Source organism: Myzus persicae, unplaced genomic scaffold, assembly GCF_001856785.1.
Source record: "Myzus persicae strain clone G006 unplaced genomic scaffold, MPER_G0061.0, whole genome shotgun sequence".
Classification (NCBI taxonomy): Eukaryota; Metazoa; Arthropoda; class Insecta; order Hemiptera; family Aphididae; genus Myzus; species Myzus persicae.
Window position 1 is genome coordinate 803,342 of NW_019103956.1, and position 18,611 is coordinate 821,952.

At 30.2% G+C, this 18,611-nt stretch overlaps 1 protein-coding gene across 2 annotated transcripts; it reads left to right on the forward strand.

Moving 5' to 3' along the window:
• Positions 1-117: 117 nt before the first annotated feature.
• LOC111036874 (probable cytochrome P450 6a14) lies at positions 118-15,033 on the forward strand. 2 transcript variants are annotated; one of them, XM_022319134.1, is made up of 8 exons: positions 118-372; positions 444-503; positions 10,085-10,319; positions 11,030-11,324; positions 11,698-12,114; positions 12,956-13,148; positions 13,717-13,983; positions 14,863-15,033. In XM_022319134.1, exons 3-8 carry the CDS (start codon positions 10,123-10,125, stop codon positions 15,030-15,032), a joined length of 1,539 nt encoding a protein of 512 aa, XP_022174826.1. In that variant the 5' UTR covers positions 118-372; positions 444-503; positions 10,085-10,122; the 3' UTR covers position 15,033. The 2 variants fall into 2 exon arrangements, with proteins under 2 accessions (XP_022174826.1, XP_022174827.1); XM_022319135.1 differs by having other exon boundaries at positions 118-503.
• The last annotated feature ends 3,578 nt before the right edge of the window (positions 15,034-18,611 follow it).

Genomic DNA, 18,611 nt, shown 5'->3' on the forward strand with positions numbered 1-18,611 from the left:
TATTATATATATATTATATTCACCTCGACCTGCTTTTCGTCATCAGCCGGTTCCAACCATCGCGCTCGCATATGTACCTACGTTACGATATCAATATTTTATCGTCATCTTCGTTTGGATGTTCTCTCTGCGGTGCGCAGTTGTCCGACGACCGACGCCGAGTGTCACGCAAACATCAGCAGCCGATAATATAATAGTTTATACCTAAGTATATTTTTTTTTTATAGTCGAGTTCCGGACGATTGCACGACGACCGCTCATTTTTTGCACCATTAAGACAAGTTTGTGTGCTTACGGTGTATGATATGCGAGCTCATGGGTTTTATCTCCGTATTGAAAACGAACCAAGTTAATGATAGTAATAATTTTCTGGTATGTATTTAAATTCTCGGATTTTAATCGTCAAGTTTAAAACTCATTTGTTTTGTGACGCGCTTCTGCAGTGATCGACGGCAAAATCCAAAGAAGAACGCTACCACATAATTACTGTTCAAACTCCATAGGTAGTATATTCCGAACGATTAAATTTCATATCATGCTAAAAAAATATTACCTGTATAATAAAATCAGAGTTGAATATATAATTTTCAAATGGTAAATGAGTTGAGTTACAAAATAATTACCCCTTGTGAAATAAAATGTATGGTGAAATTAATTCATACTAATCAAATATACACCTATGTTATGCATTTAAAAAAAAACAAATAATGGGTTGAGCTGTAACTTAAATTATAATAAATAAATTACCAACTTTAAAAAGATTTTTTCAATTTGTTCATATTAACTGGCATTGCTTAAATATTGTTTTACAGTAATAAAATACCTACGGAACTATAATAACTAATAAATAAAATACCTATAGAAAAATATTGTTCCCTTTTCTGATTGTAATTCAAAATTTTAAAAACACTTACTTATATCCAACTCTCTTATCATCTTGTCAATAATTCTTGCCGTATCAAGATTATCTCATCTACACAGTTAATATGGCTAATCGGTAATCAGCTTATAAAAATAAGTTTAGTAGGTACTCATACATTTAATAATGATCGGTAAATTTTAAGTATATTGTAAAGTTATAATTGTAATTTAATATATTATTACAATCATACGTACACATGAGTTGTTTGTTAATGCAGTTGTATATGATGTTTTGTTCTATAGAAATTTGTACGGTGTTTAAAATAAATTGAAATGGAAGAGTAATATTTAATAAACTAAAAAATTAATTTAAAAAAAGTAGGCAAGTGAGTACTTCTCTATCGTACGGTAGGTATCGATTGGGTAATGGATTGTGTTAAATTTGAATTCAATGATATTTGAAAATGATATTGTATATACAAAAAAACGATTCTGAGCGAAGACTATCTGTCAGAATATTTATCAAGTTTATTTCTTAATTTTTTTTTTAAATTTGTTATTGCTATATTAAAGTAATAAATTTCAGTATTGCGATAGGTCGATTTAATTTTTACAGAACACATCAAATGTATTATATTATAAATAAATTATAATTGTATTTATTATTATTAACTTGTATGTCAATACCACCTTACCGTGGAACAGTGTCAATAACTTCGTGGTATAAATGAGCTTCAAATTAACAAAATATTTATACCATAAATATCTATACCATTGCATATAGGTAATTAAATACATAACATATTATGTAAAAGTTTTAAGTCCCCACGAATAATGTTCTTAATTTACAACAAAGTTTACACCAACATCATTAATTTATTCTGTGCTAACATCGTTTTTCTTTGTTTACATATTATGTGATTTCGTCAAAATTTGAGCTTCAAATGTCTATTAAGAAAAATTGTGATTAGAATTTTTATTATGATTTATGATTTCAGTATTATTTACTTAAGAACAATGTGTAAAATTGTCAGGTTTTAACCAGTAATTCAATTACTAAAAAATAACATCGTTAGATCGTAAGGGCTAATGAGTAATTTATATATTTAGTAACTATACCCAGCACAACGAATGTTTAATATTAGGTATATTATATATTTATAATTTATATCAATATTATAGGTAGTAATATTTATGGATTTGACAAAAAAAGCCGTTTTCTAATAAATTTCCAAACAATTATTGTACTTGACAAAGGTCCCTTAAAATTTATAAGAATAACTGTATTATCAGTATACATTCATATTATATACAATATATAAATACTCAATATGTGCAGTATGCCAAAGTATTATCACCCACTCGTATTTACGTAACTAACACCTAATAATATAAATAAATATAAATACATTTTTTAGTTTCACTTCAAAATTATTAGTCCTATTAAGAAGTAGAAAAAAAATTTAAGAATGTGAAAAAATGTGTTGTATAAGTATATTTAATAATTCCAAAAATCATAATTTGAATAAATTCATTATTAAAAAAAATGGGAGTGAGCAAGATTGGTGAATTACCTGTATACTTCAGCATATACCAGTCATATATATTTGAATGCAAATTATATTTTATGCGCCCAAAAATAATTTAACAAATTCCGAAATTATTCAGATGTATAGAAAAACAAGGCATTAAAATATGTACTTGTCATTTCTTGGTTATTTTTGTGTACTATATTACTGTTAGTGAAAGATTATAAGTTGTGATTGTGTGTACGTCTTATGTCTTGTATCATAAGACATTTATATGCCATGACTAGAGACCGGATTTATATAAGCTTAAAATTTTGAAAATAAGATGTTTCTATGCTCTATAATTTCATCGAAATAATCGTTTATATGCATAAATATTGTTTTTCATAAAAATATATTAAAATCAAATAAAAGTAGCAGTTTATAAAATTATAAGATTGTTAAATTAATCCCGATTTTCAAAAAATTATTCAAACAGTCATGTATAATTTATAATATTATGGTGATATTATACTCGTGTACTTATTTTGTTTAATTATATTTAAGATGTTTGATTGTAGCACATAGCTACATACCTTAAGTTAAGATTTATGAATTCAAAAAACAATAATAATAACATGTTTTAAATAATTAAAATAAAAAAAAGGATTATTTATCATTGAATAACAGAATAATAGTATCTATTAAAGCAGCTGCAATTTAAATAATTTAGCCTTATGAATTCAAAAAATAATAAGTAGAGGGGTAAAGAGGATTCTTTGGCATTTTAATTTACCAAAACTTGACCCCTAGTGGCTACTGTGCTAGTAGTTAGTACACCTAATAATATTTATTATTAATTAAAGAATTTGATCAGAAGTGTGCGAAATTCGATCAGTGCTAACCAAGACTGCCATGCTCCGTCAATGAGTATAAGATAAGAGATCTATAGAATCTAAGAGAATAATTGATTTTCTTATCAATGTTATGTCTTTAATTTCTTATCATTATTACTTTGTGTCATTCCGTCATGATAAATATGATATTATAATGAAAATATTTTTGCATTTTTTGATAAGCCATTAGATTTTTAATAAAATATTCAAAATTAAATCCCAACATGGCCATATATTCCTAGTTACAATAAATATTCTTTAACCTTGAAATGTTCTTTTTTATGCCCTAAAAAATGTTGTATATCAGTTCATAGGTAAATGAATCCTCGAGAAAGCTTATTCAATTGAAGCTGCATACTCACAATAAAAAGATGTAAAAATCAGGTCTCTAGATATGACTAAGGCTCAGAATGCTTAGATTAATACTTAAATAAATATTTTCAGTATATCATGATAAACTGATTTCGCAAGTAAAAAAATCCTTTCACAAGATTTTTGGTAATATGAGCTGTATTTGATTTTACAATATATTTTTACATATTTTGTGATAAATACATGTTTTTACATATTTCAAACTATTTAATTTTTTCTCTTTTATTTAGACAAATTAACTGTTTCGGCGTGTTTTCTTCAGAGTTCAGAGTATTTAAACGCTTATCATAGGAAAGCCTGTGTAAATAGTTTACGACCTGTGTAGCACTGTAGTATAATATCGTCAGTTCGGTGGTGTCGACCGGACATATTTTTGGTGTGGCTATACGTATAAAGAAATTTTTCTACAGAATCGGCAAGCTTTTGAATTTGAAAATTTAAAAATGCCTGTTAGAATAAATTTTAACCAAGATAGTTCGATAAATAATCATTTTTTTTATTAAATTTAATAATTATATTATTAGAAATTATTATTATTTTTAAATAACACATATTTTAAACTGTTGAACACATATTTATATCTATGTTTTTAGCAGATCAGTTTTTTTTGATAATACATATTTGGAACTTTTAACCACATATTTATGTACATAGTTTTGTTGTATAAATACATATTTTGGTTACACAAATACACATAAACTTGAGTCCTAGTCATGACTTTAGGCGATCTACTATAAAAATTTCCGTTATATTGCGATAAATCTAAAATTAAGGTTTTAGTGTAAACATAATTCGTAAAGCAACATTCACCATTAAAAAAAAAACGATTCTCATTCCTTCAATTAGTCATTCCAACCATTGAAAACGATAGGCATAAAAGATAATATCGACGGTTTTAACCACCTCGATATTCCTTATGCGGAATGGGTGCGAGTTGATTACCCAATGAAAATAAAAATTCGAATGCATCGATTTCGAATATTAATATGTATATAGAAATAATGAGATAAATTAAATTTAATGAGTTGGTAAAAACTCAAAGATTTTACACGATATATAAGTGGGATTTTCAGCAATTCAAATAACGAAATGTAATATAACATTGTACCATAGTCACTCGGTAACTCTATAGTGGGTAAATGCTATCAACGTACAATTGATTATTGACCCGATTCACTATAATATGATACATGCGTATGTACATACAAATTTTACTTTTAGATAATTATTATGTATGGAATTCGACATTTCTAACAGGTGGGTAGAGTCTATCATTATGTATGGAACATTCGTTTTCGTCATCACACGCGGCGCCGCCGTGTCAGAAGTTTGAGCTCGTTGCAACAATAATATAATATTAATATTAATAATATTACAAAAACGAGCACTCAACTCACTAGTTTATGCCACAATATTTTACTATCGAAAAAAGTAAAAACCTGTTTTCATTGATAGATACAAAATGTATATTTATACATAACTCACTGTGTGCGTCAAATATAATAACTAAAACAATCTAAATTCTAATGGTAAAATGTTACACTGATATCTGCTGCAATACTGTAGGGCAGCAACCTAAGCTTAGCAATGTATTGTAACTCAGTATATATATATAATAAAGATAGTAAATTAATAACGATAGTAGGTAATATAAAATAAATATATAATACGACCGTGCAAGTAAAAGTGCGTTTAAGACATCTCTTCCAATTCATATAGAATATGGCAACCTTTTATACAAATATTGTAAATGCCGGGATGTATAAAAAATAAATTGATTTAATGGCTCTCTAAAATTGAATGCGCCAATCGCGGGCCAATTAATCACGTTTAAGGGACCACAATTTAGAGCACTATTGGTTCAATAAATGTTATTGATTGTTCAAACAACCCGGCATAAGTATGTCACTTTACCATAGACATACTAATATGTCTATGTATAATACTCCCCAGTTACCGACGTACTCATATTTCGTACCTATGGTCACCGATTAGGTTACCAGTTAGGTACCTAGTGCATTATAGATGTACTTCTTAGTTATTTATGCAACGATCCTGATAAGTGATAAAATATCCGAGCGCTGCGTCGTAAAATGAATCTACCAGGCGATGTAGGTACCTACACAAATCATCACAAGTTAATAATTATAATTTAATTACTAAACTCATTAACTTGTTATGCACGTTCCAGCTTGGGTAAGCTCTTTGACTGTCCTTCCCTCTCTGACACCAGAAACTTTTCAGCGCTACACTCCCTTGGGTGTATGTCTATGAATACTGGACCTCGCTGAAAAACTCGTGTGAATACAGCTAGTTGTCAATTTCTGATTGCAAATATTATTATGAGATCTTCCAAACTATAGTATAGATCGTACATAGATGATAACTTATTGTTTGGTACAATATCTAACGCTTCGATCTAACAACTGTAATTAATAATATTGATAAAGATGTCCAAACGTCCACATTATAGTGCCTAAAACTCATTATTACACAGCTATGTCACAAATCTTAATTTGAGCGCCCTACATCTGAAAGTCATTTTTATAAAATATATTGATGGTTGGTACTTAGGCATCTGATTAAAATAATTACACACACTTACTTTTTAATTTCACTTTACCATCTATATAGACGTTTTTGGGCCAAGGTTTTACGATTTGAATTCTTATTTAATTGCCAGATGTAAAATTGTCGAAATCGGCATAGTAATCCAAAGTAAACGTAATTAATTAATTGTTTTTGTAAAACAGAATTATATAGAATAATCACATTTTTTCTAATATTATAATTTGATGAATAATATTATACTACGTTAAATTTGAATGGTGAAATACTTTGATAATGTTGTATATAAACTTCAATTTTATCCAGCTCAGGGCCGTTCTCTTGAAGTACGGGTAAAAAAAAGAAAATTATATTGTGTAATATTGCCAAGAAAAAATACATTGATATCTTCAATAGGTACTCGGTAATATATTATGTGTTGAACGCTAGTCTCATTTCGAAATGATAATAACCCATTTCGCTCACACTGAGAAAGATCCACTTTTGTATTTAGATTTTTAATTAGAAAGCAACAACAAATATATTCTAAGCAGAGCTTGGTTTACTTTAATACAGTATACATTTACGCATTATACTATAAGTTATAGGTATGTTTAAATTCCGCAATAAATTAACTGAAAAAAAAAATAAAGATTTCTATCAGAAATTGTAAAATGGGAACAATCGCAAATTATGTATACAGCACGATTGTATCCATTGAAATGATTTCAAATTGAGTGCAACATAAGAAATATTAATATAATATACTATACCTACTTAATGAGGCTTTGTATTAAAAATATCCATAATTTTGTTTATTTGTTATAAACTTATATTCGTCTGATAGGTACGAATGAATTATGATTGACGAATCTATAAACTGATTATTGTTTTCATCAGTATGTTATATATTATAAGTTACACGTGTCTAAGTATATTTTAAAGCAAATAAAAATAAATTGTGAGTTAATATTTTTTGGATCTTATACACATAGATTGGATGTACCAGAATTAATCTTACCTAAACACATAAATTCTTCAAATCTGAAATTAATATAAAAATAGTTTTTTACATTTTTTAACAATAAAATTGGTAAAATAACTATTCAATAATATAAACATTATTTATGCGGTGAACAACTATATAATAAAAAGAATAGTCGATTAAAAACATCTTAACATATAGGTACTATCGTTAAACTTGTATTTTTTTTATCCAATATTTAATACTAAAAGTTGTAATTTCATCCATTTTGAAATATTATGTTTGGTTTAAAAAAGTAATTGGTGGAAATTTGCGAGTTAAATAATTATTAATTTCTGTAATAGTTTACCTTGACAAGATTTTAACAATTTACTAGAAAACCAATTGAAAATTCTTAAAATGATTTCCATAAACCATAAGATCTATTTTTCAAGTTCTAGCCCTAAAAAGAAGTATATATGAATCTCCTGTAATACATATTTTATCCGAAAAATTAATAACTTAATGTCAGATTTAGCTTTATAAAACTGTGAGAAATCACATAAAATAAAGCAAGAAAGCAATACAAATCCATCACGATTATGTTTTCGTGTTGACCCCTTTTATGTATAGTCGTGCGTGTTCGTTTATCATAATATTATACATACATCGTAAAATATGGCATTCTATGGGATATATATAGAAATTAGGAGTACAAAATTCTTCACACGCTTCGTAAAAAAACGTGTATACCATACAGGACACAGCACATGCTTAACTATAAATCAGGCCTAATTAATGTAATCAATTTCAGAACGTTTCTGTTTATGCAGGTACAGAATATAAAACATGCATTTGGCACGTTGAAGTGGGATAGCGATCAGTGCATTTCCTTTAATTCAAATTATGTTATCTTAACTATCAAATATACCTACCTATTTTGAATATATTACGTTTAGAAACCGTTTTTAACGAATAACAGAAAGTCAGAAATTATATACGTTAAATGTTTAAAACTGTACAATTCATATATAGCCATATAGGACATTACAAACAACCGGTGGCGTATATAGGGAGGGGACCCCCTAGACCCGGCAACATAGTGAAATTTCAAATTAAATTAAAACATTTTTTGCATATTGTTTTATATACAAATACAAGTTCAAGATAATATGTTGCCTATTGTCGCATCTCTAGAACAAATAATGAATATCAATAAAGACATGTTCAATGGGTTAATCGTTCCATAAAAATATCTGTGATTTTGAAGTTATTATCACTCTAATTTACTCTTGATAAATTGTTTGGTATAACATACTAAGTATCTATTATCTCCAAAAACCTAATATTGATATATGACAGCTGTTGAAAGTATAGAAGTTGTTCAATCAGTCATCAGTGAGATAAGATCAAATGTCGAGAGAGAATTTAAAGAAGTATTTAAATTTTCACTTAATGTAGCAAATGACCTCGGAATTACAAAATGTATGCCAAGATTTGTCGGTACACAAAATCATATATAAAACTATTCTACCAATTTTCCGGAAGTGTATTTAAGAATTAGTTTGCCAGTTGGCCCATAGTGAAAATAATTCATTTATATACGCCACCAATTCCAACACACGGTCTTAAACAAAATACAAACTATAGTATAATATTATACTTAAAGGGCTGTTTCTCCTCCAGACTCATCTCCCTCCCATCAATAGTCCAAAAATGCTACGATAGAAAAGTTTTACTTATTTATTTTCAACATGTTTGTATTTATAAGTGTTATCGAGGAACACGGTTATGACATTCTAAATGTAAGATGATCAAACAGTTTGTATGGGCAGCTTAATCGTTGTACATAATAACCTAATCAAATATTCAAATTGACTGTAAACGTGTATAGGTATATCAATGTATGAAAATAAAATGCGTTCATGTAATAATGTCTGCCACAAACATGGTTAAAGATAATTTTGAATTCTGAGCGGAGCGATGATTGTATTGATTTTACAATGTGCGCTTTTATAATTATAATTTTTTTTTTTTGTGTGTGTCTGTTTACATTATAAGTAGTTGAAATAATGCTTTGATTTTCAAAACTTCAGGACCTTTTCCGGTGAGAAAGTGAATTTAGTTGGTGTATTTGACTGAGTGTTTATATTAGCATTTTTCTATACACTATACGAGTATACAATTTTTTAAATATTTAGACTCCTGTTGTGCTACTTGTAATCATACGAAATTTTCAATTTTGATTAGGTCATTTTTAATAAATGTCAGTAAAAAAATTGAATCTAATACAAGGTTTCTCGTAAGTTGTTAGTAGAAATTTAAAAAAAAGTTGAGCGTAAGCCCACAATATTTTTTTATGAGCCTCTGAAATATAAAAAATTTAACAAAATTCGTAAAAATCAGGATAATTGGCAAATTTTTTTGAGTGATAAATTCATAAAGTTGTTTCCTTTTCATATCTAATATTTTAAAATGTAATAAAAGATTCCCCATAAATTTGTTGTGCAATATTTTAATCCAATATATATTTATTATTTTTTCATTACTACCTATATATTATAGGTACCTAGGTACATTTAAATCGTCAACACTTTTCAATCAATCTGTAATAACGAGAAAATTGTATAAAACTATCAAACATGTTGACGATGCAAATACGAAAGTTGAAGGCAGTACCAAAAAATTATGTCTATTTTAATAGCCTACTGCAATATTATTACTCTCAAACTTGTATCATATTTAAATATGCCAAAAGTCCAAAACCGTAGATTTATCCATTCGCTATAGATGCTCTATGCCTTAGACAGTTAGACTGCATGTCTGCATCATTTATTACTAGTGGAAGATAGTGTATAGTTATACAAAATATACTTTATACATGACATTATATCCAATACACAATAAACAACATAATTTATACACACTGTTTTTAGATTCAAAAACACGACTCACCAATATATAGAGGTGCATCATGTTTCCAGCGGCTGTCATAATCGTGGCATGTTGTACGGCAGTGGCTCTTTTCCTGTACAAGTATACGACTTCCACATACAAGTATTGGAAGACGAAGTCAGTGACGTTTGCCACACCCGTACCGCTATTCGGTAATATCAAAGACCATGTGACGCTAAGAATGACCCAGGGCGAGTGTTTGAAAAATATTTACAAGTAGGTATATTGTATATTATTGTATAAGGCGCAACCATTGTATACCCGAGGAAACTTGCCTCCCCCGAGGAAATAGTTATTTTAGATTGATTATAGGAATACAGCGAATAACTACACATTCGATTTTATTGTATAATAATGATGATGATTTCATAAATATGCAGCAGACCACTGTGGCTTCAGTATTTATTACTGAATATTCCCTGTAGGATTTCAGCATATTAATGAAATGCGAACAATTCGGCACTTTATTATTAGGTACCAGAGGTACCTGCCTAATGGATTGGTACTATTTATTTTGCATTTTTAAAAAAAACAATACAGATACCTATAATTGCTAGAAATTAATAAATTAACATTTGGTTTTCAACTTCAAATATTTAAATGACACGAAAATGAACTGTTTAAGATTAGTTGTACGCCAACTACGTAAAATATTATTTTAGGCACCTAATACCATATAATTCCATAGTAAACAAATGTGTTCCTTCCATGCAGAAAATAGTTTGAAACAAATGTAGTAAAAATAAAGTCTTATTGATCCTGATGAATACAGTATAGGTTGTATGACACCTATATAAAGACCACACCATATTAGTATAATACTTAAAAGTTAACAGTTATACAATTATTCTACATTAACTATATAATCGATACAACATGTACCTTCAACTTATAAAGGTCTACAATATTGTGGTGATTTTTTACAGTGATTTTCCTGGTGAAAAGTTTGTGGGTATGTACCAGTTACAGACACCGACATTACTACTCCGCGATCCAGAAACCATTCGGCTGTTTCTGGTGAAGAGCTTCTCACATTTCACGGACAGAGGATTCTTGTACGACGGTCACAGGGAACCGTTGACCAGACATTTAGTCAATTTAGAGGGCGACACATGGAAGATTCTCCGACAAAAGCTCACGCCCACATTCAGCTCTGGTAAAATCAAAAGTATGTTAGGACTATTACAAGGCTGCGGGTTGCAACTTATTGAGTACATGGATGTAAGTAGTTGTGCTAGAAGTGTAGTTCTATATTTAATATGATTTTTTTTACTTAACACACATTTTCATCTTTAATTTGTGTCTCTTTTTTTTAAATCTACAAATAATTGAATTATCATAATGATATTTATGTACCTGTAATAATATATTATTAGTATTTTATGTAAGCTGTTAAAAATAATATAAAATATATAGGTATACTTATTAAAGCTGAAATATATAACAGCAATAATACCACCTTGGCACTTATATTACATAATAAATCAATCCAATCATTAAGTAGAGTATTTCAGTCTATGTATAATATTAAATAATAAATCCCAATAAGTATAATATAATAAACTCTGTGTTACGTTTTGTGGTTCATCTGCAGGCAACTATTGAGTCTGGAAAGACAGAATTCGAAATTCGTGACCTAACAGCCAAATTCACTACAGACGTGATTGGCACGTGTGCGTTCGGACTGGAATGCAATTCGCTGAAAGACTCGCAATCCGAATTCAGACGGATGGGATGTGCGGTGCTCAATTCTTCCGCGTCTTTAGCGTTGGCTAAAATGGTCCGAGTGTTCTTCCCAAAACTTTTCAAGGCATTGAAACTTCGCACGTTCCCGGCCGAAGTACAACAGTTCTTCATGGGCATCGTAAAGCAGACAATCGACTTCCGGAACACCAACCGAGTGCGTCGGAACGACTTCATACAGCTGTTGCTTGAGATTAAAAACCAAAATCACCATCCACAAAGCGAGATTAATTCCATTGAACTCACCGAAGAGTTGATCGCCGCTCAAGTAAATACATAATACCTATATAATATGGAATACATGGTCCACAGTAAGGTTCCTCAAAAGTTATTTTAATGGGAGTTTACCAATTTCGCTTAAAATTACCTTTTCATACACCAATGAATTGCGCTCAGTAAAACAAGGTTTGTCTTAAGTACTATGACTAAACAAATTTGAAGTATATTATTATATTTTATAGTTTTATAATGACATTTTCAAATTCAATGTTTTCTACATAAATTAATTCAACCTTACTGTATTACAAATAGTAAAATAAATTAGGAAATATATAATACCATAAAATGTACTTAGTAATATATAGGCTGAAAAACCGTCTACATTCAAAATCGTATTTCGTATACAATTATTTTAAATTATTGAACTCAAATTTAACACATAACACATCCATCATGGAATAGTGACCCACACGGTCACAAGACACATGATATACACAGCGGTACCCACTTGTACACCTTTTTTACTTTTTGAAAACAACTGTTACTTTTTTGAAAAATGTATACCTTCTTATGTCATTATCCCAAAAATGTTCCTTACTGTTAATTTTTGACATTTTATAGGTATACCTATATACTTACACAAATCGTGTGGTAACCTAACCTATTTTAGATTAATTATCAACTGACATATTATATGTTTTATTGAGCAATAAGCAATAGGTAATATTCATAATAAAGATTAACGTATTTAGAACATTAATATGGTGGAGAGGAGAATATACGATTCGCATTACCAAAAGGAAAGTTACCTAAATTACAACTAAATCTCCGCCTATGATAATAGAATGATATTGGGTATACTAATACTTACGTAAACTTGGATTTCAAAGGTGTTCGTGTTCTTCTTGGCCGGCTTCGAGACGTCGTCCACGACACTGAGTTTTTGCTTGCACGAGATGGCCGTCAACCAGGACATTCAAAACAGGGTGTACGACGAAATCAAAAAGACAGCCAATACGTATGGACTGCCGTTCTCTTATGAAGCAATCTCGTCGATGAACTACTTAGAACAATGTCTGAAAGGCAAGTAACCGCATTGCGCTCGACCGTCGTTTTTTGCAAGCCACACGCGCAGTGCATATTAATAAACCTAAGTTGTAATATGCAAATATATAATGCAATACTAGCAAGGAGATAGTACAAGTATAGCACAATCGGCCAAGACTCAGACGGCTTATTTGACATTCGAAAATCCAGTAGGCGAGGGTGATGAATCAGTGGCGTAATTTGTTTATGTGTTTCTTTGTATGTGCATTTGTGTGGGTGTGTGTGTGTGGGGGGGGGGGGGAGAACCGATGTACTCGTATTTCTCCTTCTATTTTTTTTAAGGCACTACTCAAATGTATCCTCTAAATTCGAGTAAGTTTGACTCTGCTTTGACAACAACAAATAAAAAACCATATTATATCATGTATTATTATCTTCAAAATATACGTCTATACTACCTAATATTATAACGAACATAAATCGTTGATGTGTGTGTAATTTTTCGGATTTTTTTGATTGTTTTTCGGTCACTCCACCAAAAACATTATACCAATGCCTCGCAACATATTATGTACCCCCGGAACCTAACCCCTGCCTACTGTAGAAACGATGAGAAAATATCCACCAGTACAGGCTTTAGCCCGGGTATGTACCAAACAATTCAGGGTTCCCGGAACAAACTTGGACCTGGACGTGGGCACAGCCGTTTTGATACCAGTGTACGCGATACATCACGACCCACAGTACTATCCGGAACCAGACACCTTCGACCCGGACCGGTTCGCCAAAGACAGCGACGGCGGCGGCGGCGACAATGGGAGACCCGCTGGGGTTTATCTGCCGTTCGGCGATGGCCCGCGCATATGCATAGGTACGTTTTTCAAAACAAATTTGCCAGAAATATTTTAATATTAACATTATACAATAGTTAGCTCTACGTAACCTATTATTTTACTAATTCGTTAAATTAATAGTATTTATTAATACTTCCCTAAATTGATTAAGAGGACGCCCCACCCACATGTGTTGTACCCGTCTTTCTAATGTAAAACATAGCAAAACCTGTGTCGCACGGGAAAGAACCAAGACGGCTACAGTAATAACTAAGAAACCAAACTTTCGTCATGAATAGAAGATAATTTTTTCTGTGTCGTAGAGTTTTTATTTTTTCGACAAAGCCAATATATCAAAAGTGATTTAAGTTTGAAAAACGTAAAAATATCAGATTTTTAAAAGTATTAAAACTTTTTTTTATTAATTATATAAAACAAATAAGAAAATACAGGAAATATCTTCTATATCGTGTAAACTTTTAGTATCTCTACTAGAACTACAGACTGAGTGGTTCTATTATCCCGCGAAAAACTGCAGTTTTTGGTATGTTGTACATTTTTAAGACAGAGACATCCCCATGTGGGTGTAAAGTCCTCTTAAGAAAAACCCTTATAAGGGATCTTGTGTTCAATTTTCGAGCCCGAGATATTAAATTTAAAAATGTTATGAATTCTTAACTACTAAATAACTTACACATTTTCGTGATTTTGACAATTTACAAAGACAAGCAGAAAAAAACCAAAAACGTCTATCGATCTTAAAAATAGAGCCAAAATATTTACATCACCGATCATAATAAATAAATAATATTTTTATAAGATAACTTGTACATACATTTAACCCCACTGCTGCCCTAAATGTACTTCACCGAAATTAGAATGCTATTCCAGTAAGTTGTATCTATTCTTTTGGACAGGTATGCGTTTTGCCATGTTAGAAATGAAACTGGCGATGGCCCAGTTCCTACACAGCTATTTGGTGACGCTGAGCGACAAATCCAGTGCACGCATCGAGTTCGAACCAGCGTCATTCCTGTCGTGCCCGAAAGGCGGTATATGGTTGAACGTCAATAAACGTAAATCATGACACCGCATGGACAATAGTTTTTGTAATAGGTAATGCCATCATAGAACGTGTCATTTGATATATTATATTATTTAGGTATAATATTGAAACCTTTATCTTTATTTTGTACATTTCTATATACCTATAAGAAATAGTTTCTTTAATAATAATTGTTGTGTTTTATTTAGTATAAGATAAAGATATTATAAATAATTAAATATAATATTATCAAGTTAAGGAAAACCGAATTGTTGTTCATTGGATAATAAGAACCAAAACCTGGGGGGGGAGGTTGGACTTTCAACGGAGCTGTGTTCCAGGCTAAAATTACAAAAATTGGAAGTTTTTTACTTTAAAAATTGCATTTAGGATTGGGTTAGGAATTGTACAAAAATATGACTGAATAAAGCGCAGCATACACAAATATATTAACTATAATAAACACATAATACAATAATTAAGTACGTGACGTTATTATTTTTTTTTCTAACTATACTCGCACAAGTAAATTTAATCGTTGTCTACGTCGGGCTAGTTTGTTTACAATTTTACTGGACCCATCAGGTACTTATTTAATTTCTAGAGAATACGTTTACCTTGAGAGTCTAGCCACACTGGGTCCGAATGGTTTTACCACTTGTAGCACATCGGTTTTGGCATTCACCGCCGTTTGCCACCGCCAGAGGAGTATTTATTAAAATGCACCAATATGTATATTTTGTGAGGGTTCACCCCCCTTACCTATACCACTGTACTATCGTATTATAATTTATAATATAACTGACTGTATTTAAATAGTATAGGTATTTGAAAATATTACGATTAATATAATAATATAAAAAAGGATATAATATCACCCATTATCACCGTGACACCGTCTCCTCCTCGGGGTCTTCACCAGAAGTGGGCATACGTAAGCTGCGCCCAAATGATATTTCTTTTTTGTAAACTGCGCCCGACTTATTAACTTATTAAATTTTGACTTATTAAAGTCTCTATGTTTGACAATTGTGTACTTTTTCAAGCATATCACAGAAATTGTATTTTCGTCAACAAATACGAACACGTTATCGAATATCTACATTGCAGTAATACGACAACTGATTGTAATATTTGTATTTATTTTGCTTTTTAAAATTATATTATATTTTTAATTATTCATATTATATGTCTGTAACAAATTAAGTATTTTATCTGTAATTTTACTCGGGCGCAGTTTGCATGTGTGATTTTGTGTGTATCTGTATTTTGGGCCCAGTTTACAATCGCCGACAAAAATTATATTCTATAGTTTCCGCCAAAATAAATTAATAAACTTTTTTAGATATTTTTTGAAAACTCCAGCACCTTAATTCATCAAATTCATCAAATTCATCTTTCTTTATCACATATTTATCTCATATTCAAATCAAATAAGTCATACCATTTTCCCTGCATGCACTGTATTGACTTCATTATCATTTATCAGTAAAATAAAAATTAAGTATACTATGTAATTTCTAATTTCAACAAAATATTAAGGATGAAGAAATTCTTAATGACAAAAAAAAGAAGGGAAGTCGATAATGTTCTACTGTACATTAAGTATCTAAATCACTGTAATGAATGTGTACAATTTTAATTTGCGTATACGAAAAACGAATCTGAGCGAAAAAGTCTGCCAGCCTATAATATTACTAAGTAAATCCTACGATATTATTGTGATCAAATTTATTTATCTTACTACTAAGCATTAGTAGGTTAAGTAAATATAATTTGGATCATTTGACCTCCATTTACCCAAATAAAAAGGTAGGTATTAATAATACTTGGTTTAGGTAATGCTTATTGTGTTCCAGGTTTTTGCTGTGCAAGTCCAAATGCGTCCCAACCAAATGATGGTTACAAGGTTACAAACTTATATTTATGTAAACAAGTACAAAGTACAACTCGTGCAATTGAATAAAGAATAATTTTTAGAACAGTTAATGACAGATTTCAACCAAAACATAAATTAGTTAGCAGATTTGAATTGATAAGTTATATTTTTAGTTTTTACCAACATATTGGTATACATTGCCACATTGGTACCATATTTTTATTTATAACAATTACAAAATTACAAAACGCATGCTATGCATAATAATAAGAAAACACTCAAAATATTATTTTTAACCTATACCTTTATTACTGATTATCGATATAGGCAGATAAGTCTCGTGTAAAAATGGGATGGGACATATTGTTCAACTTTAAAATTTACAGGTCGCAACCAGTATGTACATAAAAATATAATCGAGACGCAACTAGAGTGTGACCCAAAAAATAACGGGGATACAGTTCGTATACAGACAGTAAAATACTAAATCTGGTTCACCATAGAAAAAATCCCAGTTGTTGTAGTAAAAACAGGTTTAATGTTTTATGGATAATAACAATTATGCAGGGGTAGTGTCTGTGTCGAGGATCATATTGAGAACTAATAATATTTTGGTAATATACTATTCAGTTTTTTTTTTGATATAAGACATATATTATTATTATAATATATTCAAGGATATTTTTCATTCGTCCTGCATCATAGTACGGTACACCCATCAGGGCACACGGCGATATGGATAGGCAATACAGACACACCGCTGTCATGGTTTCATTCTTGACTGTAACTCATAGTATTTTAGTTTTTTTACAACAAAAATAAGGAACTAAGAACTCTTCAGTGTAGAACGACGACAAGGAACAAATTTATTATTACAGCTTTACACGTATACAAACAAGTACAACACCAATGTACCTAACGTACATAGGTATACCACCAATACGGTATTTATCTCTTGCTATTCTGTAACCATACCAAGATGCGTGCATCATTTGTTCATTCATTTATCAAGGAGTGTCACTAATTAACACTTCTAACGAATAGCTATTTTGAATAATTTCACATAATATTAAGTAATAATCTTTCTACCTACAACATATAGGATTGTTTTCCGAAGAAGTCCTGTTCCATCGCTACCAATCGTTAAAGTAAAATCTATTATATTTACACATTTTTATTTATTTTAATATTAGTTACATAATATAACATATTATACGGTTATCATTTTTTACCTGGTATAACTAGCGAGTCTTATAATATTTAACATCAAGATCTTATCGCATAAACCCCATTAGGTATTGATCAGTCATTGATTTACTACCTATATCAGAGAAATAAAAAAATCTAGTTACAGCCACAATATGTCAATATACACAACATGCATGTTTTGGATAGTATAGAAGATAAAAAAATAATAGAACTACCATAAAACAGTTGTTTCATGTACATGTAAGTATGTAACATAAAAACAAAATAAATCAGATTGATTTATTGTTCGACTGCTAATAAAACTCACATTTTTTTTTACTCAAAAATTAAATATTTTTACTACATATGTTTCATTTTTATGACTTTAATAATACTTATTTTTTCCAATAAGTAACTGTTGTGTTAGCAGTGACGGCGCTAGGGGGGGGGGGGGCACTCCGTGCAAATGCCCGGAGCCCCGTGGTTAGAAGGGCCCCGGGCCCTCATGTCACCTTATTTGTTTTTCATAATTTTATTATTACAGAGAAAAAGAA

What these genes read in the sequence shown, in the direction of transcription:
- LOC111036874 (XM_022319135.1), top strand. Translation starts at nt 10,123, where the DNA reads ATGTTTCCAGCGGCTGTCATAATCGTGGCATGTTGTACGGCAGTGGCT. An exon ending in AACTTATTGAGTACATGGAT is followed by an intron (nt 11,325 to 11,697) that starts GTAAGTAGTTGT and finishes GTTCATCTGCAG; the next exon opens with GCAACTATTGAGTCTGGAAA. An exon ending in CTTAGAACAATGTCTGAAAG is followed by an intron (nt 13,149 to 13,716) that starts GCAAGTAACCGC and finishes TGCCTACTGTAG; the next exon opens with AAACGATGAGAAAATATCCA.